The 25,166-nt window shown below is 39.0% G+C and overlaps 1 protein-coding gene across 3 annotated transcripts in view; it reads right to left on the bottom strand.

The window, feature by feature from the left end:
• The window catches only part of LRP6 (LDL receptor related protein 6), a 181,722-nt gene extending 156,902 nt beyond the window's left edge, over positions 1 to 24,820 (bottom strand). For all 3 annotated transcript variants that reach the window (XR_009265896.1, XM_058743646.1, XM_058743645.1), the window contains exons 1-2: positions 24,509 to 24,820; positions 263 to 656 (exon numbers count right to left, since the gene is read on the bottom strand). Coding sequence is in view for 2 of the 3 variants with exons in the window: in XM_058743646.1 (XP_058599629.1) it covers positions 263 to 656; positions 24,509 to 24,563 (449 nt within the window). In the remaining variant the exon portion in view is untranslated. The remainder of the gene's footprint in view (positions 1 to 262; positions 657 to 24,508) is intronic.
• Positions 24,821 to 25,166: the final 346 nt, after the last annotated feature.

Here is a 25,166-nt window from a genome sequence, read left to right as displayed (position 1 = left end):
TTGTACTTATTAAATGTAGAAAACAAACCAAGAACTCTATATATTGCTGTCCTGTAAGTGATATTAGAAACAAAACTGTTTACAGAAACATCTTAAAGAACACAACACAATCTTCCACATTCAAGTCTACTTGAAAAGAAGCTCAAAGAATCTAAAATTGGGTTTTTGACCTCTTTTCTCTTGGGGATGGGGGAGTCTATGCTAGCAGAAAGAAACCAGGAAACAGAGATGCAACAGCCTTTGTACATTGCACAAAACTTACCCACTTGAAGGATCTAAGGCAATAGCTCTGGGTTGATCCAACTCTTGCCAAAATAAAACTTTTCGTAAAGATCCATCTAAATTAGAAACTTCAATCCGATTTGTTTCAGAATCTGTCCAGTATAATTTTTCTCCAAGCCAATCGCATGCCAGTCCATCAGGGGACAATAATCCAGAGACAACAACATTCTGTACACTCTCAGTTTTGTTAAACTCTGTTCGTTTAATGGCTTCTTCGCTGACATCACTCCAGTATATCAAGCCATGACCAAACACAAAGTCCACCGCAGCTGCATCCTCCAAGCCTCCAACTACAATCGTAGCATTCTCTTTGCCATTTGTAGCATCAACCAATCGCAAGTCCCGTCTGTTTGCATAAAGCAACAAAGGGGCCGCTAGAACAAAAAAAGAGAAATAAGTAAGAAAGGAAATGTAATGGCTCTCATAAATTGAGTTTCAAATCAGCATTAATGAACAAATACTATCAAAAATAAGAGTAAATAAATCTGTAGAAGACTGTCTTAAAATCTTTTCACAAAATACTATTTTTGTAGCACTTAAATACAAAAAGTTGCAAGAACCAGGAATTAATTCTCCTAGGACAGTCTTTTCTGGTTAAAATAGTCTGTCACATTAAAAAGCTTGGCCATTCCAAGAATTTGCAACGATGGAACCAGTGGAACATTCACACCCTACTGGAGAGAATGTAAAATGGTGCAGCCAATTTGGAAAATAGTTCTTAAAAGGTTAAACATACAACCTACCATATTATCCAGCCATTCCATGCCTAGGTATTTACTCAAGAGAAATAAAAGCATATGTCAATACAAAGACCTGTATATAAATGTTCATAGCAGCTTATCAACAGCAGCAGTCATCAACAGATAGATGAACAAACTGTGATACATCCATACAATAAAAAGTAATGAATTATGTGTACATGTAATCTCATACAATATGTGAATCTCAAAATAATTATGGAGAGTGAAAGAAGTCAGACCAAAAAAAAGAGAGTATAGATTGCATGACTCCACTTATACAAAATTTTAGAAAATTCAAATTACTCTATTGTGACAGAAAGCAAATCAGCAATTGTCTAGAGGTGAACAGAGAGGGTAAAAAAAGAACAGGGCTTATACAGGGAGGGATTATAAAGAGGCATGAGGAAACCTGTAGGTAATAGATATATTAGGTTGGCTATGATGATGGTTCCAGAGATATATACATATCAAAACTTTATTAAATGTTATACTTTCCATATGCACAATTTATTGTATCATCAATTATACCTTAATTAAGCTGTTAAATAAACAGTCTGGCAGAGACAGCTCTTAGCACAACTATTTTATTCTGTCTTACATTATTATCAGAATGACCTCTGAGTAAGGCCTAAGACCAAAATTAAATACAAAGGCTATCCTAAAGAAATAATATTTAACTTTTAGAAGGCTGACTTTGTTAGGATTGAAGCTGTATAAATTCCATGGTTTGGGGTGTTTTAAGTATCTATTCCAAGTTCCTGATATTTACTTTCCAGGCATTATTAGTAACTAAAGATCTAGACTACAACTATCCACACAACTTTCTATGATAATAGAAATAGACTCTCCACTGGGCAATACAGTACCCACTGACCACATGTGGCTAGGAAGCACCTAAAACATGGCTAGTATGACTAAGAAATTAAATCTTTTATTTTATTTTATCTTAATTCATTTACATTTAAATAGACAAGTGGTCGTATTGGATAGCACAGATCTAAAGGCTGAGATAAGACAAATGAGGAAGGAAAAATACTACCAGAATTATATAATAATCTACATAATCTTCTCCCACAATTACTTACCGAAGGTCTAAAACTGTGTCATCCAAAGCCAATACCACATACCATTTAAAAGTAATTGCTACCCCGTTTTTAAGAAATTAATTTCAAAAAATTAAGGTGCTCAAAAAAGCATAAAGAAAAAAATGATGTTTAAGCCAGTTTATGGATTATGGCTGCCAAATGGAGTTATAAAGTCCACTATTTTCATCTATAACATGAATTTCCCTTCTAACAAAGCTTAAATTCAACTTTCTTAGTCAAAAACAAATGGGTGGATAGATTTTTTAAAAAGTGACTAAGAGCTCTTTCTGCTTATTCTGTACATCTGATACTGTTATTGACAAATTTATAAATCTCCCTCACAGATTGATTCACTTTTAACTAATTTCATGCCTTCATTCATCACACTGATTTATCAGTACTCACCGTGTCCAGTGCACTCTCTTATATCGAGCCCCTCATACTAGGAGCCAATTCAAAAAATCAGGAAAAGGGTCTCTATTAATGAAGGGTACAATGCCAAGTGCTGCACAAGGCTAAGTCTGAGCACTTATAATTTAAAGTCCAAAACTGATAATAATCTAATATTTATTGAGCACCTTTCTTTGGCACTATCCTTGGAAAACTGTGGACCAGATCTGCATATGGCATTAAGTATCAGCTAAATCTAGTAATAGTAAGTCTGTTTATGACTTTCAAGTCAAACATTTCTACTGAACATGTGGTCTACAAAATCCAAAGAACCCATCTGACCATTTAAGGCTTCAGAAGCCTAAGTACAAGAGGAATAAAAGAAGGTTGGGGTGGGGAACAAGTTAACTTCTTTTAACTTAGCAGTACTGTTTATAATTAAGATTTCTAAAGGACTATACTTAGGGACCCCTGCTGGCTCAGTCACTACAGCTCAGTGACTACAGTCACTATGCAACTCCTGATCTCAGCATTGTTGAGTTCAAGTCCCATGTTGGGTGTGGATATTACTTAAAAATAAGATCTTTAGGGGCACCTGGGTGGCTCAGTTGGTTAGGCAGCCGACTTCGGCTCAGGTCATGATCTCACGGTCCGTGAGTTCGAGCCCCGCGTCAGGCTCTGTGCTGACAGCTCAGAGCCTGGAGCCTGTTTCAGATTCTGTGTCTCCCTCTCTCTGACCCTCCCCCGTTCATGCTCGGTCTCTCTCTGTCTCAAAAATAAATAAACGTTTAAAAAATAAATAAATAAAATAAAAATTAAAATAAAAATAAGATCTTTAAAAAAAAAATACAGAAAGAAATAAAGGACTATACTTAAACCTACGAACTGTTAAAAGGAAATCCTAGAGTTCACTCTAACAAGGTAAATGTCATATATCCCCAACAACTTAATTTAAACTTCTCAAAAATCTCCACATGTCCCACCCATCCTCCTTTATCTTGTCCACAGTCTCAAATGACAAGTTACACTTTCTCCTTTTTAAGGTTAAAGCAAAACTTTTGATTCAGCCTCCCTACTTCCTCTCTGCAACTTTGCTCTATGGATGATTCCCTATTTCTTAGATCTTCAATGACTCCTGCCAGGTCCCTGCTATCAAAAACTTTAATATCCCTAACCTTGCTACCACCAAGAGAATTGTATTTCTCCTCACCACAAAATCTTACAATGCTGAATATTACTTCATACCACCACCTCTTATTCTAATTTACAGTAACTCTCCACCCGTCACTCAACTAATCCTACTCTCTCCAAGTCTTCCTAACCAAATCCAATGGCCTTTTCTCAGTCCTTATTCTTGACCTCTCTAGCATTCAACAGTGTTGACGATAGCTCTACCTATACAGAATGTTCTCCTTATACTATACTACGCTATTATTCTTATTTTTCTGGTCATGCTTCATTTGCCTTTTAGTTTCAAATCTCGCCCCCCCCCCACTTCTCAATTATAGATATCCCCAAGATTCTCTCTTTCTTGTTCCTGAAATGCAAAAGTATAGTAGAGAAAGCCAAGTTCACCTGATCAATAAAGCAACTCTATTCAGGTAATTTTTTCATCTCCAGCCTAATCTTCACTACTGGACCTATAACCTCTTGTTGGCTATCTCCTCTAGCCATTAAATTCATCACCTGCCCCCCAACCCACCAAAAACAAAAACAAAAACAAAAAAAAAAAAAACACTTCAAGAGTCAACAGTACCATTTTCTAATCTCACTGGTACACTGACAGTACCATTTTCTAATCTCACTGGTACCCTCTTTGACACCTCCCTTTTCCCCCAGTCTGCCAATTACTGTCTTGCTGATCCTTCTTTAGCATGTCCTTAAATCTGTTTCTTTTCCATTTTTAGAACCACTATCCTACTCTAGACCTTCATGACCTTACACCTAAACTAATAGTAAGTGATCTCAATATTCTCCCAATCCTTTTCCACCTCAAATACTTCTGCTTTATCTCACTCAAAAAGCTTTCTGATTTCCTTTGCCTAAAATAAAAAAGGCTCAATACTTCAGGCCACCACCAGGTGACTTCTACCTATGACTCTAACTTACTTTCATAGCCTCTGGATCATACAAACTGGTTTTTAACATACTGACTGTGAGCAGTACATCACCACAGTGTATTCATTTTCCATACTCCGTATTTCTCTCTCATTATCCCAGCAAGCAAGTTCTTCAAGGCCAGATTTAAACCTTACCTATTCCATCAATCTTTCCTACTGCCTCAGCTTTCCTTCTTTGAGACCTTACAGTCTTTACCATGTAGTTGATATTAGCATTTTTAAAAATACATTTACTATTTCAACCAAGACCTCTGTCCCTTGGGAACAGCAGCAATATCTTATAACTAAGCTTATCCCCAAACCCTGGCAGAGTTTACTGCCTGACAATAATACGGTAAACATATTTACTAATATCGAATAGGTATTTTCTAGAACCTGCACTAATATCTAAAAGGTATTTTCCAGAAGCAATATATCTGCCATTAACCCAAAAGGATTTTACATTAAGTACTGGCCAAGGGCTCACAAATGCCCATTTCTTACCTATTGACTTGTCCAAAGTTTAGTCAAGTTTACCTCCTCACCATGCACTGCTAAACTTTGGCTAGCTCTCAGCTTAAGCAAGACAATGCAGAACATCCTCTTTTAAGGACTCGTTCTGAGCATAAGGTGACCACAGAAAAAACATCTGTTAAATTACCATGGTCATGTCATCTGCTAACCCCCAGTTAGCAGTTAAACCCCCAGTTTATCCCACTCTCCCACAAAGATTCTGCTGGCACTATTCACTTGTATCTATAAGACAAAAGCCTTTTGGGGGCGCCTGGGTGGCTCGGTCGGTTAAGCGTCCGACTTCGGCTCAGGTCATGATCTCACAGTCCGTGAGTTCGAGCCGCGTCAGGCTCTGTGCTGACAGCTCAGAGCCTGGAGCCTGTTTCAGATTCTGTGTCTCCCTCTCTCTCTGCTCCTCCCCTGTTCATGCTCTGTCTCTCTCTGTCTCAAAAATAAATAAACATTAAAAAAAAAATTAAAAAAAAAAAAAAAGAGAAAAGCCTTTTGGTATTTGATGTTCAGATACCTACGTACCTCATGGTCAGAGCATCACAACAGTCTTTCCAAATCAAGTGTCTTCCTAAGTAGGGATTTATTTTTGACGCTTGTATGGTGACATAACTTGGATGAGGACTGGGCTTCAACTACGGACACACACCATCCCTACCTTGATAATGCTATTTAAACTTCTCTCCTGTCCAGAAATTCATGTATCTTTCCTCAATTTCAACTCCTGAATCAGTGCTCCATACATCTAGTCTGTTGCAACATGGTACTTTGATATTTTCCAGCCAAGAAATTTTTTTCTCTGGCTCTTTGGGTAGAGAATCACACCCTAACTCTTGAGCAGGAATATTCCCAGCTATTCTGTGAGGGCTTTTCTATTCTCCCTTGACTCCTCCAGGAGATTACAGAGGCAATTTCCTTGGCTCATCACAAGGGAACACACCTCACCGCACTGCACTTTGCACTTTACTGCACTTTGCAGATACTGCCTTTTTTACAAATTAAAGGTTTGTGGCAATTCTGCATCAAGTCTACTGGTGCCATTTTTCCTATAGCATTTGCTCACTTCATGTATGTACTTCACCTTATGGTTAATTCTCCTAATATTTCTAATATTTTCATTACTGTTGTATTTGTTATGGTAATCTTTGATCAGTGACCTGTTATACTACTACTGTAATTGTTTTGGGGCACCACAAACTGTACCCACAAAGACAACAAAATCAATAAGTGTTTTATGTGTTCTGACTGTGCCACCAACCAGACATTCCCCTGTGTCTCTCCCTCTCCTCAGGTCCCGAGACACAACAATGTTGAAATCAGGCCAATGAATAACCCTATAATGGCCTCTAAGTGTTCAAGTGAAAGTAAGAGGCCCACATCTCTCACTTTAAATCAAAAGCTAGAAGTGATTAAGCTTAGTGAGAAAGGCATGTCAAAAGCAGAAACAGGCCAAAAGCTAGGCCTCTTGTGCCAATTAGCCAAGTTGTGAATGCAAAGGGAAAGCTTTTGAAGGAAATTAAAAGTACTACTAGAGTGAACACACAAATGATAAGAAAGCACAACAGCCTTATTGATGATAATGGAAAAAGTTTTAGCAGTCTAGATAGATCAAACCAACCACAACATTCCCTTAAGCCAAAGGTTAACCCAGAGCAAGGCCCAAACTCTCTTCAGTTCTACGAAGGCTGAGAGAGGTGAGGAACCTGCAGAAAAGTCTGAAGCTAACACAGGATGGTTCTCGAGGTTTAAAGAAAGAAGCCTCTCCATAACATAAAAGTGCAAGGTAAAGCACCAAGTATCAATATAGAAGCAGAAGAAAGTTATTCAGAAAATCTAGATAAGATAATTAAGGAAGGTGGCTACACTAAATCACACATTTTCAATGTAGACAAAACAACCTTATATTAGAAAAACACAACATCTAGAACCTCCACAGCTAGAGAAAAGTCAATGCCTGGCTTCAAATCATCAAAGAACCAACTGACTCTCTCCTTAGGGGATAATGCAGCTGGTCGCTTTAAATTGAAACCAATGCTCATTCACCATTCTGAAAATCCTAGGGTGCTCAAAAATTATGCTAAATCTACTCTGCCTGTTCTATAAATGGAACAGCAAAGCCTGGATGACAACACATCTGTTTACAACATGGTTTACTGGTTTTTAAGCCCACTGTTGAGACCCACTGCTCAGAAAAAAAAAAGATTACTTTCAAAATATTACTGCTCGTTGACAATGCATCTGGTCACTCAAAAGCGCTGATGGAGATGTTCAACAAGATCACTGCTGGGGCGCCTGGCTGGCTCCGTTGGTTAAACGTCCAACTTCAGCTCAGGTCACGATTTCATGGTTCATGAGCTAGAGCCCCACATTGGGGGAGCTCGAGACCCACTTTGGATGAGCCCCACTTCTCTGTCTCCTCTCTGCCCCTCACTCACACCCTCTCTTGGAAAGAAAAGAAAAGAAAAGAAAAGAAAAGAAAAAAGAAAAGAAAAGAAAAGAAAAGAAAAGAAAAGAAAAGAAAAGAAAAGAAAGAGAAAGAGAAAGAGAAAGAAAGTAAGTTAGTTCTAATAATGATATGGCCAAGTTAATAACCAATATTAATAAAAATGTGAGCAGCAGCATTAAAGTAGCCTGTTAATAGAGCCCCACTGGGGAGACACACTCAGCAAAACTTCTGATGCTTAACCTTCATAACAAAAATAACAGAGCCATCACTTTTGCATACAATATTTTGTATTTTAAAGAACAGTTTAACACGTATGATTCCACTTGATTTCCATGTCCTCCCTGTGAGGGTTTTGAGTCAGGTGTCCCTACCTCACTGGTAATTAAGAGAATTAAGACACAAAGAAGTGACCTATCCATGGTCACAGAGCCAGTCAGTAAGGAATCTAGAGTTCTTCTAGGTTCCATATTTTCTTACAAAAATCTGCTCATTCTGACACCTACCCACAGTGCTTTCCCATTAACGAGAATTCTACTTTTCCATCATAATGCCAAAAATGCCAGTAGAATACAGTTATACACATAACGAGGACGACATCAGCTACAACTTAGCAGCATGCTTAGTGCTTTACATATAGTCTCATTTAATTTTTACAACACTGTAAAGTAGGTGGTATCATTATGCCAATTTTACAGATGAAGAAATCAAGAATCAATGATGTTAACTACCTAAATCAAGACCATCCAATTAATAAGTTTATGATGTGGAGAACAAATTCAATCCCAGGTCTGATTCCAAAGCTGGACTCCAAACACCAACCCAAATTTCCCTGTGTCTCAGTGCCTAAGGCTCTCACCTCCCTCTCCTGTAGTCAGTACCGTGTCAAACCTGAAATAAGCTTAGTGGGCACTAGTTGTTTCCATGAATCCTTCATAATCTTTTTTAAAAGAACTTTTATTCATGCAGAGCAAATAAACTTAAAGTATAGATAATACACAATGTTACGTTACTCTCAGGTGTACAACATGATGATTTCAAAAGTCTATGCCATGCTCACCACAAGTGTAGTTACCAACTGTCACTACGGAATGCTATTACAGTATTTTAATACATGTTTTTTTTTTTTTTTTTTTTAATTTTTTTTCAACGTTTTTTATTTATTTTTGGACAGAGAGAGACAGAGCATGAACGGGGGAGGGGCAGAGAGAGAGGGAGACACAGAATCGGAAACAGGCTCCAGGCTCCGAGCCATCAGCCCAGAGCCTGACGCGGGGCTCGAACTCACGGACCGCGAGATCGTGACCTGGCTGAAGTCGGACGCTTAACCGACTGCGCCACCCAGGCGCCCCTAATACATGTTTTTTTAATGTAACATGTGTTATACATACATAAAATATTTTCCTATCTCTAGATGGTATTACCAATTATAATTTTAGATTATAAAATCCCTTAAAAGAGTTCTATTCTAATTGGTTTGAAAGTAAATACTTGTTCATATAAATTGAATATTCCTAAGATTTCCAAAAATCAAGGAACTTAAACTTCTTCTACTTTCAAAAGTATTTCTCATAGAAACTAACCCACGTATTTTAAGAATCCAAAGTAACACATATTTAAGTAAATCTTTGGAAAATGAGACTAGTTCAATATTGTTGGTATAATAAAAATAGCTATGTCTTCTGAGTTATCGACATAAAATTAAGACAAGCATACATTTTTATTCTATCTGGATATGTTCTTCCTAAACTTTTACAGGTTTACTAACAGAATAAACTAGCTTTACATCTACATTTGTATTTAGCCAAGTTGTTCTGACAATCATTATTTCAGTTAGTAACTATGTTTTGTATTGTAATAAACCAACTTGAAGATAGTTTCCAAAATATTTTCTTAACACGTTAAGAACTATGCTGGGGCACCTAGATGGCTCAGTGGATTAAGCATCCGACTTCTGCTCAGGTCATGATCTCACGGTTTGTGGGTTTGAGCCCTGCATCAGTCTCTGTGCTGACAGCTCAGAGCCTGGAGCCTGCTTCAGATTCTGTGTCTCCCTCTCTCTCTGTCCCTACCCTGCTCGCCCGCGTGTTCTCTCTCTCTCTCTCTCTCAAAAATAAACATTAAAAAAAAATGTTTAAAAAAACTGCAAGAACTATGCTAATTCACCAATATTTATTAAATAACAAGATCATTTCTATAAGACAGAATACAGCATAAGCATTTCAAGTTTATATATATTTTTTTACCCCTTACTTTGAGGGTTACCAAGCAGCTATGTATGTATATATGTGTATATATATATATATATATATATATATATATATATATATATATTTGAGTTTATTTATAAGCATATTCATTTTTGCCACACTGAGAAGTGTATGGCTATAAAAAGTTGTAAGATATATATTCATAAGCTCTGCCAGTCTACTGAAAAATGATGGTGCATGACAGGTAGTTCAGGTCTCCAACTCCGCAAGATAGCAGCAATTATTAAGTCATAATCTTACATTTATTTTAACGTTTATTTATTTTTGAGAGAGTGAGCGTGCATGCACAGGGGACAGACAGAGACAGAGAATCTCAAGCAGGCCGCAAGCTGTCAGCTCAGAGCCCAACACAGGGCTTGATCTCACGAACCATGAGATCACGACCTGAGCCAAAATTAAGACCCAGACACTTAACCAACTGAGTCAGTCACCCAGGTGCCCCCATAATTTCATAAATGAAACTGTACTAGGAGAAAAAGTGACAGAAAAGAACAACTTTGTATACAGGTGTGCAGGATGTGTTTTTATTAAGAAAAAGAAAATAGTCCCAAAGTAAAATGACTAATTATTCCAGAATAGAAAGAAGAAGATGCAAGACAAAAGCTGAATGGTTACAGAAAGTTACAAAAAGTTTATGAAAAAGAAATTTTTTTGTTGTGGTCAAAGCTGGCTAGGATCTGATGGGTTTATTTGTAAGATTTTCAAAAAGTGCTTTAGTATCAAATATTGTTACTTGCACAAAAGTAAAATTCAGTCTATTAAAATGACAAAATTTTCTCGGGTTACTGGTCTGCTCTTAATAAAGAGGTTATAAAAGATTTTTCTTTGCCTTCTAAATAATCTCCCTAGAAAGTGAAAATCCCGTATCTTATCAGAATTTCCTGTGCTTGAGGGGCACCTGGGTGGCTCAGTTGGTTGGGGGTCCAGCTTTGGCTCAGGTCACGATCTCGCGATTCATGAGTTTGAGCCCCACATGAGGCTCTGTGCTGACAGCTCAGAGCCTGAAGCCTGCTTCAGATTCTGTGTCTTCCTCTCTCTGCCCTCCCCCATTCATGTTCTGTCTCTGTCTCTTAAAAATGAATAAACATTAAAAAAAAAAAAATTAGAATTTCCTGTGCTTGATGTTGACTTTATCATATCTTGATTATTTACAAAAACAAAACAAAACAAAAATCCTTCTCACTTTTCAGAGAGCTATGCTTCATCATGTTCCTTCCTATGTTTACTTTAAATAAAATTTTTTACACTTTGGTTAAATGGGTAGCCAACTATTTCTTCTCAATGACCCATCATCCTATCTAATCAAACGTTCAAATCTCCAAATCTCCTACAACTCTGACACTCTGCTTTTACTAAATCAAGTCCTAAATGATGTATTTTGCCCCATGACTATCTTCGAAATTTCCCAAAGGGTCCCTGGGAGTTCACAAAGAATTTCTTCTTTCATCTTCTAAAAAGAGGTGTTAAAAATAACTAGGTTAATTTGATCAATGTTATGATTTGTGGGGCGCCTTGCTGGCTCAGTTGGTACAGCATGCAACTCTTGATCTTGGGGTTATGGGTTTGAGCCCCGCATTGGGTACAGAGATTACTTAAAAAAATTAAATCTTTAAAAAAAAATGTTATTACATGGCAAATCAGAAGTGATGCTTACATTCCCTAGATTAAATCATATGAGTAAAATATTATTTAACAAATTACATGAAGTTCCTAGGAATTTATCAATATTCTGTTAATGATATGTTTCTATTTATCAGGAGTCCTGGTGCTGCTTTTCCTAATATTAGACAACAATACTGTGTCATCAGTGATCATTTCAGTTACACATTTTTATGTTAACTTCGTCATATACAATAGGCTCGTGTTTCTCAGTCAGAATTCACATCACTTACTTAAGGAATTTTATTATATAGATGTTTAGGACTTATTCCAGACTTATTAAAATTTTTACTTAATAATCTCGATATATTCTCTTTGTTGTTGTTTTTGGCCTCCTTCCCACCCCATTCCCTCTTAATTTTGATATATTCTTTTTTTTTTTTTTAATTTTTTTTTCAACGTTTTTTATTTATTTTTGGGACAGAGAGAGACAGAGCATGAACGGGGGAGGGGCAGAGAGAGAGGGAGACACAGAATCGGAAACAGGCTCCAGGCTCCGAGCCATCAGCCCAGAGCCCGACGCAGGGCTCGAACTCACAGACCGCGAGATCGTGACCTGGCTGAAGTCAGACGCTTAACCAACTGCGCCACCCAGGCGCCCCAATTTTGATATATTCTTGATGTGCCCTAACTACATGTTTGATGGGACATGTGGCTCAGGATTATGATATATTTTACAGTTTTATTCTCTGCAAAGATCATATACATTCATCATATAGATGATATAATATCCACTCTTCTTTAAAATAAGGTTAATCATTATGATTATATTTTGTCTAAAACTTTTTTGGATTGACCTGACTTTCGTTTGCATGTCACAAAAGCAAATTTCCTAATCAATTGCATTATGTTTTATAACAAACTCTCATCAGATCTTTCGTTTTTAAAATTACCGGGGGGAGGGGGGGGGGGGTCGTGGCAGCACCTGGGTGGCTCAGTCAGTTAAGCATCAGACTTCAGTTCAGGTCATGATCTCATGGTTCATGAATTCGAGCCCCAAATCGAGCTCCTCACCGACAGTGTGGAGCCTGCTTAGAATTCTCTCTTTCTCTCCCTCTCCCTCTTTCTCTCCCTCTCCCCTTTTGTCTCCCTCTCCCCCACTCTCTCTCTCTCAAAATAAATAAACTTTAAAAATAAAATAATCCATAGTGGGACACCTGGCTGGCTTAGTCAGAAGAGCATGCAACTCTTGATCTTGGGATCATGAGTTTAAGCCCCACATTGACCACAGAAATTACTTAATAATAAATTGGTTAATTAATTAAATTAAATAATCAGGAGTAAGTTAATCACCACCATTTTAAGTCTTTTGTCATCTACAGGTTTTTGTTTTTTTTTTTTTTATTCTGATGCTTTCCTGAAAGTGCTTGCAAATCAGGTATAAGCTAGCTAGAGTGCTCATCTTCAAAGGACTGTTGAAAAAGGACTATACCAGGTACTCTTGGCTTCTGATCACTTAAATAACTTTGAGACTGTACCAGTGGACTAAATCAGGATTTCTAAGAAGCTAGTGGAGAAGCAGATAGGTTCATAAGACTACTAACCAAAGATCTAGAAGAACAAGAATTAACAGGACTGAATAAACTGATGAAGAATGATCACAAGTTTTATTTAAGATACTGCTGATGCTTTAATGTCCCATTTTCTGGATATAAAGAATTCTTTTCTTTTTTCTTTTAAGTTATCTATAACTCATTAATGATTTAAGCAGACTATGCTTCTGTAAACAGAAATAAAACATTTTTCCTCCTTGTCTGACTCCTCCATAATTCAAAAACTTTCATTGTGTATTCTTATTTTCCCAGCAATACAGTTATTTGCATAAGTTCAATAAGAGTCTGTCCCACTAGTTGGAAACATTGGTTATGCAACCAAGGCTTTGACTGGCATGCCATTTTTGAAAGTGGTGCTCATTTAATCAAATATGACTAGACAGATTTAAGGAGCTGTGGCTGACTTCATGAAGCCAGTGCTCACAGTCCTCTTAGGAAAAAAGGACTGGTACTTGGCTTGGAGTTCCCAGCTTTGCAGGAGAAGTAAGCAAGATCACTCCCAGTCAGGCCCAAGAACCCTAGGACACATTTGAGAATGTCAAGAATTCACCGGCATCTATAGGTACTACAAGTGAAACCTGATAGTGAATTCTTGAGTTGGCTTCCTGGCTTCAAGAAGCTTTTAAAAATGAAATCCAAAATAAAAAGTTCTGCACAGCAAAGGTAACCATTAACAAAACAAAAAGGCCACCTACTGAGTAGGAGAAGATACTTGCAAATTTGTACAAATTTGATACTTGTAAGGACTTAATATCTAAAATACATAATGAACTTATACAATTTAACACGCACAAAAAGCAATCTGATTAAAAGATGAGCAGACAAAGGCACCTGTGTGGTTCAGTTGGTTAAGCGTCCAACTTCAGCTCAGGTCATGATCTCACGTTCCTGAATTCAAGCCCCACATCAGATTCCACCCTTGCAATGCAGAGCCTGCTTGGGATTCTCTCTGTCTCTCTCCCTCTCTCTACCCCTTCCCCCACGTGCTTACTCTGTTTCTCTCAAAAGTAAAGAAATAAACTTAAAAAAAAAAAAAAAAAAAAAAAAGATGAGCAGAGGACCTGCAGAGACATTTTCCCAAAGGCATACACATTACAAGAGACACATGAAATGATGCTCAACATCACTAATCAGAGAAATGCAAATCAAAACCACAATGAAATTATCACTTCACACCTGTCAGAATGGCTAAAATCAAAACCACAAGAAACAACAAGCATTGGCAAGAATGTGGAGAAGAGGGAACATCAGGCACTGTTTGTGGGAATGTGAACTGGTGCAACCACTGTGGAAAACATGGAGCCTCCTCAAAAATTAGAAATAGAATGCCATATACTCCAGTAATTCCACTACTGGCTATTAATCCACAGAAAATGAAAAACATTAATTTGAAAAGATATACACACCCCTATGTTTACAATAATTTACAACAGCTAAAATATGGAAGCAATCCAGTGTCCATCACTAGATGAATGAATGAAAGTGTGGTGATGTGGTATATGTGTACACACACACACACACACACACACACAGGACTATCACTCTGCCATAGAAAAGAATGAGATCTTGCTATCTGTGACAACATAGATGGATCTAGAGGGTATTATGCTAAGTGAAATAAGTCAGACAAAGACAAATAGCATATGATTTCATTTATATATGGAATCTAAAAAACAAAGCAAACTATTAAATACAAAAAACAAGAGCGCTTGGCTGGCTCAGTCAGTCGAGTGTATGATTCTTGATCTCAGGGTCAAGAATTCAAGCCCCACACTGGGCATGGAACCTAATTTAAATAAATACATTTTATAAATAAATTCGTACATACATACCGAGAACAAGCTGGTGGTTACCAGAGGGAAGATGGGTGGGGGAATGGGCAAAAAATGAAGAGGATTAAGAGGTACAAACTTCTACTTATAAAATAAGTCACAGAGATGACAAGTACAGCATAGGGAATATAGCCAATAATACTGTAGTAACACTAAATGGTGACAGAGGTGACTACACTTATGATAAGCACTGAGTAATGTACACAATTGTCAAATCACTGTACTGTATACATGAAGCTAATATAACACTGCATGGCAATTATACTTCAATACTAAATTTTTTCCTCCAAGTCCAATCCAAAATTCCTTATAAAAATGTTCAGCAAAGCAAACTTATAAGGCCTATACCTACATAAATAATCAGGTCAAATCTCATGATATCAACTTCACAATTACTCTTACTCTACCCTGTTATGGACTGAATGTTTGTGTTCCCTAAAACTCTTATGTTGAAACCTTACCCCCACAATGTGAAGGTATTAGGAGATGAGGTCTTTGGGGACTAATTAGGATTACATAAGGTCATGAGGATGGAGTCCTCATGAATGGGATTAGTACCCTTTCAAGAGTCGAGAGCTTGTTTCCTCTCTCTGCTATCCACCATGTGAGGATAGCGAGGTAAGTAGTCTGCAATCCACAGAATTCCTCAACCAAAAACTGATCATGCTGGAACCTTGATCTTGGACTTTAAGCCTCCAGAACCATGAGAAATAAATTTCTGTTATTTATAAGCTACCCAAGCTACACTATTTTTGTTTTTTTTTTATTAAAAAAAAATTTTTTTAACGTTTATTTACTTTTTGAGACAGAGAGAGACAGAGCATGAATGGGGGAGGGTCAGAGACAGAGAGGGAGACACAGAATCTGAAACAGGCTCCAGGCTCTGAGCTGTCAGCACAGAGCCCAACACGGGGCTCGAACTCACAAACCATGAGATCGTGACCTGAGCTGAAGTCGGACGCTTAACCGACTGAGCCACCCAGGCACCCCTACACTATTTTTGTTATAGCAAAAAGCCTGTAAGCCTTAGCAGACTAAAACATATCCCTAATAGTGAAAAATTCTGTTTTGAACAGGGGGACTAACCAAGTGTTCACAACTGTCCATTACTTAATCCACTGAGTTGGCTTGACCAAACTTTAGTCAGGCTTTTCCCCTTTCCCACAAGCCCCTAAACTTTGGCTTGCCCTAAGTTTAAGGAAGTAGATGCAGGACTTCCTCTCTCTCTTTTTTTTTTTTAATTTTTTTTTTAACATTTATTTATTTTTGAGACAGAGAGAGACAGAGCATGAACGGGGGAGGGGCAGAGAGAGAGGGAGACACAGAATCGGAAGCAGGCTCCAGGCTCTGAGCCATCAGCCCAGAGCCTGACGCAGGGCTCGAACTCACAGACCGCAAGACCTGAGCTGAAGTGACCTGAGCTGAAGTCGGAAGCTCAACCGACTGAGCCACCCAGGCGCCCCAGGACTTCCTCTCTTAACAGCTCATTCCATGCATCTGCTGACCATAGGGGGGAAACAAATCCAGTTAAACTATCCTGATCATGCAATCTGCTCACCCCCACCCACTTTACTCACCTCCATTGAAAGCTCCTGCTGGCCCTGCTTACCCTACTCTGTAAAAGTTTTTTGTGTTTAATTTGAGACACTCGCAGATCTTTCAGTCAGAGCATTCTCCCTATTATAATAATCTTTTCAAATAGTCTCTCCTTACCTAAATCCGGACTAGTTTTCATTTAACAGTATTATGACAAACCACCTATTGCAAAGTCTAAAATAACACTGATATTTATTTTCCTCTATTAAAAATGACTGGTATAGGGGAGCTTAGGTGTCTCAGTTGGTTAAGCACCCGACTTCATCTCAGGTCATGATCTCACGGCTCATGAGTTCAAGCCCCACGTAAGGCTCTGTGCTGACAGCTCAGAGCCTAGGGCCTGCTTCGGATTCTGTCTCCCCCTCCTCCACCCCCATCGCTTGCTCTCTCTCTCTCTCTCTCTCTCTCAGATATAAACATTAAAAAAAATGTTTTAAATGACTGGTATCATCTTCAAAACTGTAATAAGGCCCAGGTAAAATTAAGTACATACAGAAAGCAATGCATGTGAAATTACCGTCCAGAGTACCAGCAATCTAGACTTAAGTTAGTCATTCACCTTTCTCCTTCATGAAATGAAGAATTTGAGCCAGGTAATTTCTAATATCCCTTCTATCCTGTTAATCTAATATGAATTTGGCAAAAAAGGGTTAACTGAGACAGGGCTCTGTGTAAGTTAGTACACAGAAACGAGACGCTGGTGAACTACTGAGTGCTTCTCCAGCAGAAAAAAGAGGAACTTAGGACTTTTTTTTTAATGTCCATAACTTCAGAAAGAGATTTCAGAAATTTTTCCAAATAAAGATCCTAATGATCAAAACCACACTCATTCGAAAGTACCTCATGTATCCATACAATGATTATTCAGCCATAAAAAGGAAATACTGATACATGCTATAAATGTGAATGAACCTTTAAAACATTATGCTAAGTGAAACCAAGACACAAAAGGCTACATGTTGTATGATTCCTTTTATAAGAAATGTTCAGAATAAGCAAATCTGTAGACACAGAAAAGTAGATTACTCATTACCAGAGGCTGGGGGAAAGGGGAAATGGAAAGTGACTACTAAGGAGTATGGAGTTTCTTTTTGGGGGTGATGAAATGTTCTGGGATTAGACAGTGGTGATGGCTGTACAATCCTGTGAATATACTAGAAACCACTGAACTGGACACTTTAAAATGGAGAACTTTATGGTATGTGAAGTATATCTTTAACAAAAAAAAAACAGGGTTAAAAAAGTACTTGAGATTGCTAATTATATTACCAATGCAAGAGTTATATCCTAAAACCAGACAACATATTACATAATCCACATTGCAAATTCAGTCTCATATATAAACATGCTGATTTATTTCTGATTAGTTTCTCAGGTAGAAACATGCTGATTTATTTCTGATTAGTTTCTCACATAGAAACACGCTGATTTATTTCTGATTCAGTTTTCTCTATCTAATCTGTGCTAAAAGAAATTACAGTACCTACAAATTTATACCATATCTAATAAATGACTTGAGACAAAACACAAAATGAAGCCCCAAAACAAACTGTATAAATGCCATAAAAATTCACATCTTTTTATACCGCTTTAAATGTAAAATTTAGAATACCTAATACAGGCAAAGCTCTGGTACATGGTAGCACTGAAGGAAAAATACCTATTCTTGAAACAGCTTATATCTAACAAAGAGCTGTTGTCTTCACTGGCATAAATCAAGAAACGTACAAATAAAGACCATATAAATTGCAGCTAAGAGTTCGCATTAATCAAGTTCAGATGTTAGCTTTCTCAGACTTGCAAAATACAGAATCTTTAAATTGGATATATGGATACACTTAAATTCCATCTTTCAATGAAAGTTGGCCAATAATGAGAAAGACTCCTATCCCTATATCCAGTGATTTTGGTCTAGGAATGATAACGTCTAGGATGATAAATGGTCTAGGATGACTAACCAAGGCCATCAGAGAAAATGGCTTCCTGGCCAAACATATAGAATTTGATAAAGGTATCATTTTCCAATAAGTGAGTGACTATTTTCTTGAAAAACATGACTACTGCTTGGGATTCTCTCTCTCCCTCTCTTCTGCCTCTCCCCTGCCTGTGCTCTACCTCTCTTTCTCTCAAAAGAAATAAACATTTTTAAAATTTTTTCTCAATTAGACAATGTTTTGATAAAATCATTCTGCCCATACTAAACTCTTTTTTTTTTTTTTTTTTTTTCAACGTTTTTTTAATTTTATTTTTTTGGGACAGAGAGAGACAAAGCATGAACGGGGGAAGGGCAGAGAGAGAGGGAGACACAGAATCCGAAACAGGCTCCAGGCTCTGAGCTGTCAGCACAGAGCCCGACGCGGGGCTCGAACTCACGGACCGCGAGATCGTGACCTGGCTGAAGTCGGCCGCTTAACCGACTGCGCCACCCAGGCGCCCCTAAACTCTTAAGTAAATAAGTATCACAATCAACTGCACTATTTATCCTCTGGTTTATCTATAATACTCACCTAAAATAGTGTTAAATAAAGCTTCAATCCTTTAGAAGGTAAAGTAAACTTAATAGCAACCATCTTAGTTATATAAAATAAAACATTATCAGAAGTGGGGAACCTGGCTGGCTCAGACAGAGGAGCATGCAACTCTTGATGTCAAGGTCAAGAGTTTGAGTCCCACGTTTGGGGTACAGAATACTTAAAAAATAAATAAAAACTTAAAAAAGAAAATATCAGGGGCACCTGGGTGGCTCAGTCGGTTAAGCGTCCGACTTCGGCTCAGGTCATGATCTCACAGTTTATGGGTTCAAGCCCCGCGTCAGGCTCTGTGCTGACAGCTCAGAGCCTGGAGCCTGTTTCAGATTCTGTGTCTCCCTCTCTCTCTGCCCCTCCCCTGTTCACGCTGTCTCTGTCTCAAGAATAAACATAAAAAAAAATTTTTTTTAATAAAAAAAAGACAATATCGGAAATAAAGGTATTTCGTGGAGTTTTTGTTTCAGTTGTAGAAGAGTCAAAAAGTTCAAAAACCACTGGCCTAAAATTATTGGCTCCCTAAAACAGTACCTGGCACTTAAATGTTTTACTAGTCTTTCCTGAGCATTAATGTTTCTTTTAATTTAGCCATCTTAATATTAGTAGCCATTTATTCAAAGTCTACTACTGACTGTGCACCATACTCTCCCTTTGCAAATATTATCCCATCAGTTCTCATAGAAATCTTGTAAGATATTACCTCTACTTAACAGGAGAGGAAACTAAAGCTAAGTAACTTGTCCAAGACTACATAAAGTAGTAGAATATCTGAACTTAATTTATCCACAAAGCCTATATCTTCCTGCCCCTCTTTATAATCTTCTCTAAATATAACTTGCAATGAAGTTTCCATGATGAAATTAAAATTTCAAGAGTATCTACAATGACCTAAACAGGTTATTGTGCTACTTGTTTTTCCAACATGTTCAAATTATAAACTCACATAAAATATTTTCATTTATATACCCTCCAGAGTCTTATTTGATATTCAAAAAAGAGTCCTTTCTGATAGCCAAAGCATGTATAACTATACGGAAAGAATATTTCAGTTCAGCAAATGAAAAAACCTCCAATTAAAGCAAAACAGGGGCGCCTGGGTGGCTCAGTTGGTTAAGTGTCCAACTCTGGACTTCGGCTCAGGTCATGATCTCATGGTTCATGAGTTCAAGCCCCACAGTGGGCTCTGCACTAACAGCACAGAGCCTACTTGGGATTGTCTCTCTCTCTCTCTCTCTGTCTCTCTCTCTGCCCCTCCCTTGCTCATGCATGCACACTCTCTCTCTCTCCAAATAAATTAATGAATAAACTTAAAAAAAAAAAAGGCAAAACAAAGAAGTCGCTGAAAAACCAAACCAATGGGAAAAGTCTGTTAGGCCTCATAATAACAAAGAGCTGAAATCTTACTCGTACCCAATCAAATTACTCCTTAGCCAGATAAGCAAACCTAAAGCCAGGTAACTAGGAATGAAAGTATCAGATTTAACTATATGAAATTACCATCAAATATCAATCACATCAGGGGTGGTCGGGTGGCTCAGTTGGTTAAGCATCAGCTCTTGACTTCAGCTCAGGTCATGATCTCACCGTTTGTGGGTTCAAGCCCCACACTGGGCTCTGCACTAGCAGTGCAAAGCCTGCTTGGGATTCTCTCTCTCCCTCTCTCTCTGCTCCTCCCCTGCTCATGTGCACGTGCAATCTCTCTCTCTCAAAATAAATTTTTAAAAAGTATCAATCATGTTAATCAACCTAATGCTCAAAGGATCATCCAGTCCATCCCTCTCCAGGTGTGTTGCTTAGATCAAAGATTCACCAGAATGATAAAAAAAATTATGGAAAAAATATTCCCAAGTTTGGGAAATAATGAGTTAAACAAAATTAAAATTGGTCTCTTCACATTCTCTCAGAGATCTTAACATTTTAATATGAATTACGCATCTCTGTATACCTAATGAAAATAAGTTATACAGAGATTAAGTGACTTACCCAAGGTCACGACACAGCTAGCTAATGGCAAACTTAGAATGAAAACTTAATTCTCCTGATTCCCACTCCAAAATTCACTCTACCTCCTCAAGATTTTGTTCCACTTGATATTAAAGCAAATGCTTTTCCAAGGACCACTTCTACAAAATATAAGATAGAAAACACTAGTGGCTTGTTTGTACAGTATTTACCACCATCCCACAAAAACTAATAATATTTTCTAAAAAACTAAGTAGCAAAAACTTTTTATGAAACAACAAAGCCTCCTCAACATAAGTTGGGACATAGTATTTACAGATTATACACACAATGGTATTCCAAAATTTATAAAAAATCTTATAAAAATATTTGCTCTAAGGGCACCTGGGTGGCTCAGTCGGTTAAGTGTCCGACTTCAGCTCAGGTCATGATCTCACGGTTTGTGAGTTCAAGCCCCACATTGGGCTCTGTGCTGACAGCTCGGAGCCTGGAGCCTGTTTCAGATTCTGTGTCTCCCTCTCTCTCTGCCCCTCCCCTGCTCATGCTCTCGCTCTCCCTCTGTCTCAAAAATAAATAAATATTTAAAAATATATATATATATTTGCTCTAGAAAATTGGAGATATAATCTTTTTTAATCAGTACCTGGATGGAACCAAGAGAACAGTAAGGATGGCAACCGAGATTGTGAGGTCCATTAGAACAGGGACATGGCTATTTTGCTCACCACTATACCATCAGAGCCTGATATACAGTAGGCAGGTATTCCCATACATATTTGCTAAAAGAATGAACAATAAATCCCTACTATTAATAAATCCCTACCAATAAATCCCTACCATCCTTCCACTGTTAATTAGCTATAGGAGCTTAATCAGATCATAATCAGTTTGATTCTGAGTATCCTCACTTGCAAATTAAGCAGTTAGACCAGAATGATCAAAATCTCTTCTGGCCACAAGAATTTGTAAATCTTACACAAATTAAATCTCAAATTCCTGGCATTTGAGAATATGTCCACAATAAAAAATTATAACAAAAATTAACATTAGCAAATCACTTGATATTCATCATTTCACTTAATATGCCTGTTAAACATGCAAATTAGGTCAGGATTACTATTTACATTTTACAGGTAAAGAAACTGAGACCCAGAGAAATTGACTGACTAGACCAGAATCACAAGGTTATTAAATAGAGAAGCACAGACTTTGAACCCAAGATTTTAGTGCTGAAATCCCCAAATCTTTCCATTACACTTTGTCCTCAGATGATAGGGGTTAGGGATGCAGCCCAGACGATGACCGCATTATTCCCTGGCTTTCAGCTATTGACTTAACAGCGCTACAGGACAAAAGGTCTCCCGAACTCTCTCATCAACCCATCATCCCAATATTAACTCCTCATAACAACTCCTCTACAGAAAAAATTATCTTAACACAACAAGTTAATCACATTTTTCTCCTCAGAGCCCAAGGTCAACTAATGCCACTATTATAACACAGAATGACATTATCGAGGAATGAAAAAAACCTAAATTATGAATGAAAATCTTTCACATCAAAAGGCTATTTTTTAGTTCAAATAATATGTACTCACAGTTAAGCACTGATAAATTCAAAGACCACCTTATACTATCATTATGCTACACTGAAAATGAGAGGTCCACTTTTGGAAATTTGCTGGTAGAAATGAGGCAGTTTAAACTATTAACTCTTTTAGGTCTTGTTACATAACACCGTACTTCAAATTAATACTTCAAATACAATTTCTCTGAAGTCCAGTAACGAACAAACCCAACTCTAGACTCAAACTTGGTGTTAAACAAATGGCATTTATGTCACACCCTTACCCTCCAAGAAATACAACCAGGCAACCAGAAGCATCCCCAGGTTATGGACTTAGATTTCCCGAGGACTTTAACCAACCAGCTGACTCTCATATTTAACTACTAACTTTCTGTCTTAAAATATATGCATATTCTTAGGTCAAATATGTTTCTCACAACTAGAGCAAGATCCCCTTTCAGCAAAGAGTATACGGTGATGAAATAAACATATACTTATTAAGCCTTTCAAGTACATAACACTGTATTAAATTCTCTGCCAAGACAATTAAGCGAGCACTGTCTTTCTGGGGGTGACATGCGAAAATAGTTTGAAATATGCTGACAGTGAGTCATAATTATTAAGTATAAGTAGATATAACATGCAAACGTAATAATCCTGCAAGAGTAACTACAGAAAAAAAAAAAAATTCCTCCCACTCAAAAAAAAAAAAAAAAAAAAAGTCAATCGCATTCATCCAACACAAATATACACACACAGAAGGCATCTTGGGTTCATTTGCACAAGATCATGAGTTACTATCGTGCCCTGTAAACTTTAGCAAGTTATGGAGGCTTAACAAAAGTTTAGCTTGTTAAATGAAGAGCTAAAAATCTCCATGGACTCAAGAGGTCTTATACCTGAAAATAATTTGCCATGAACACGTGAGAATTTTAACAAAACCAAAACCACAGCCTTTGCATCGATCCACACGTAAATTCCTCTGCTGGTAAATGCTCAATAGCAAGACTCATCAGCACTTCCACACGGATAAGTTTGAGAAGAGCTGTTGAAATCTTGCGGGCCAATCAAAAACCTTAGTGAACTGTCACAAAATAAAAGTCACGGCGTATGTGACAGCTTTACAGGGCAATTCAAAAAACCACAGGGCCGTCGAATTTATGCGATTCTCGGAGCAAAATACCCAGAATAGCCCACGTTTTTTACCAAAGTGCCAAGCAGTCCCCCAGGGGAGCGCAGCAAACGATAACTTAGGTCCCAGGACAGGCTCCTCTTCACACAAGGATGACTTTCCTATTCAGTGCCAACTGTACACTTGCAGGCTCCGAAAATAGGGGCAAGTCCTGAATACCAGGGGTTACAAGGGCAACGTTTCTATTTTATTATGGGCTGAAGCTCAGAAGATTCCCAGTGCTGAAACGCTCGACCTATAACCTCGGAGTCACTTTCCAACTGTGCTCTCACCCAGGATCATTAGATCCCCAACGGAAGCCAATTATTAGTAGTAACAAGGCCTGGAAAAATAGTAAGAAGGCTCTAAAAGTTCACGTAAGAGACACAGAAAAGGTGGGGGCTTCCAGAGAGAAGACCAACGTTAAAGCATCTTCGGCTCCAACATTTTAAAAGCCAAAATCCATGCAAAGACCCTTCTCCCGGATGACTCCCGGCAGAAAGGGACACGCAGACCCTCAGTCACTGCGATAGAATGGAGCTCCAGGGGTTCACCTACACAAGCAGCCCGGATGAGGCTCCTCTGTGTCCAGGGAAGGTCCGGAACCCCAGGAAGGGGTCTGCATTGTGGCCAGGCGGAGCGCACAGCCCCTTCTCCCGGGCCCCTTTCTCTCTCCTTCCCCACGACCAGGCCTCTCCTGGCTCCTCTTCCCCTTCTCCTCCCTCCCTCCCCCTCCCCCCAGACACACACAAAACAAGGCCACCTCCCCCCCAAATCCCACCAACTTTCCCGCTCCCCCCCCCCCTTTCCCACCTCTCAGGAGCGCACAGAAACTGCAGGCCAGGAGGCTCCTCAGGACGGCCCCCATCTTCCCTTCTCGCGTTCTCTTCTCTCACCGGCGAGGGGCGGCCAGAAAAGGGGGAGGCGAGGAGCCGGGGCGGCCGCCGCAGCAGCAGGTCTGCACGCTCATGCTTCCCAGCTTTCCAGAGAGAGAAGAAAGAAAGGGGCACGTCAAGGCTCCGCGCGCGCCGCCGCCGCCGCCCTCTCTACCGCGCCGCTCTGCCGGGGGCTCGCGCGACGCCAGCGTCTGCTTCCATCCCGCCGCCTCCTCCCCCGGCGCCCCGCTTCCCCCGCGCAGTTCCTCATTCAGCCTCTTCCTCTCACGCAGCGGCGCAGGGATACCGCGGTCCCGCCGCCGCCACGGGTCGCCGCGAAGGTCTCCCTGCGCGCGGGCGAGCCCCTCCCTCGGCGCCGCCTCCCGAGCAGCTGCGAAAGAAGGTGGGGGACCGCGCGCACGGCTTCTGCTTGGAGACCCCGGGAGATCTGCCAGGCGAGCAGTGGCGAGCTGGAGGGAAAAGGCCTCCCGCCGGCGCATTCCTATGGGATTCTTTCCTGGGTCGGCCGCTGCGGCCCTCCCCGCGGAGGGCGTGAAGCGACGTCGAACAACATCGGCCCGGCGTGGTCGGGACTA

The sequence above is a fragment of the Neofelis nebulosa genome, chromosome 8, assembly GCF_028018385.1.
Source record: "Neofelis nebulosa isolate mNeoNeb1 chromosome 8, mNeoNeb1.pri, whole genome shotgun sequence".
NCBI classification, from domain to species: domain Eukaryota; kingdom Metazoa; phylum Chordata; class Mammalia; order Carnivora; family Felidae; genus Neofelis; species Neofelis nebulosa.
The sequence above is the reverse complement of the archived record's forward strand: the minus strand, read 5'-3'. Positions and strand labels throughout refer to the sequence as shown.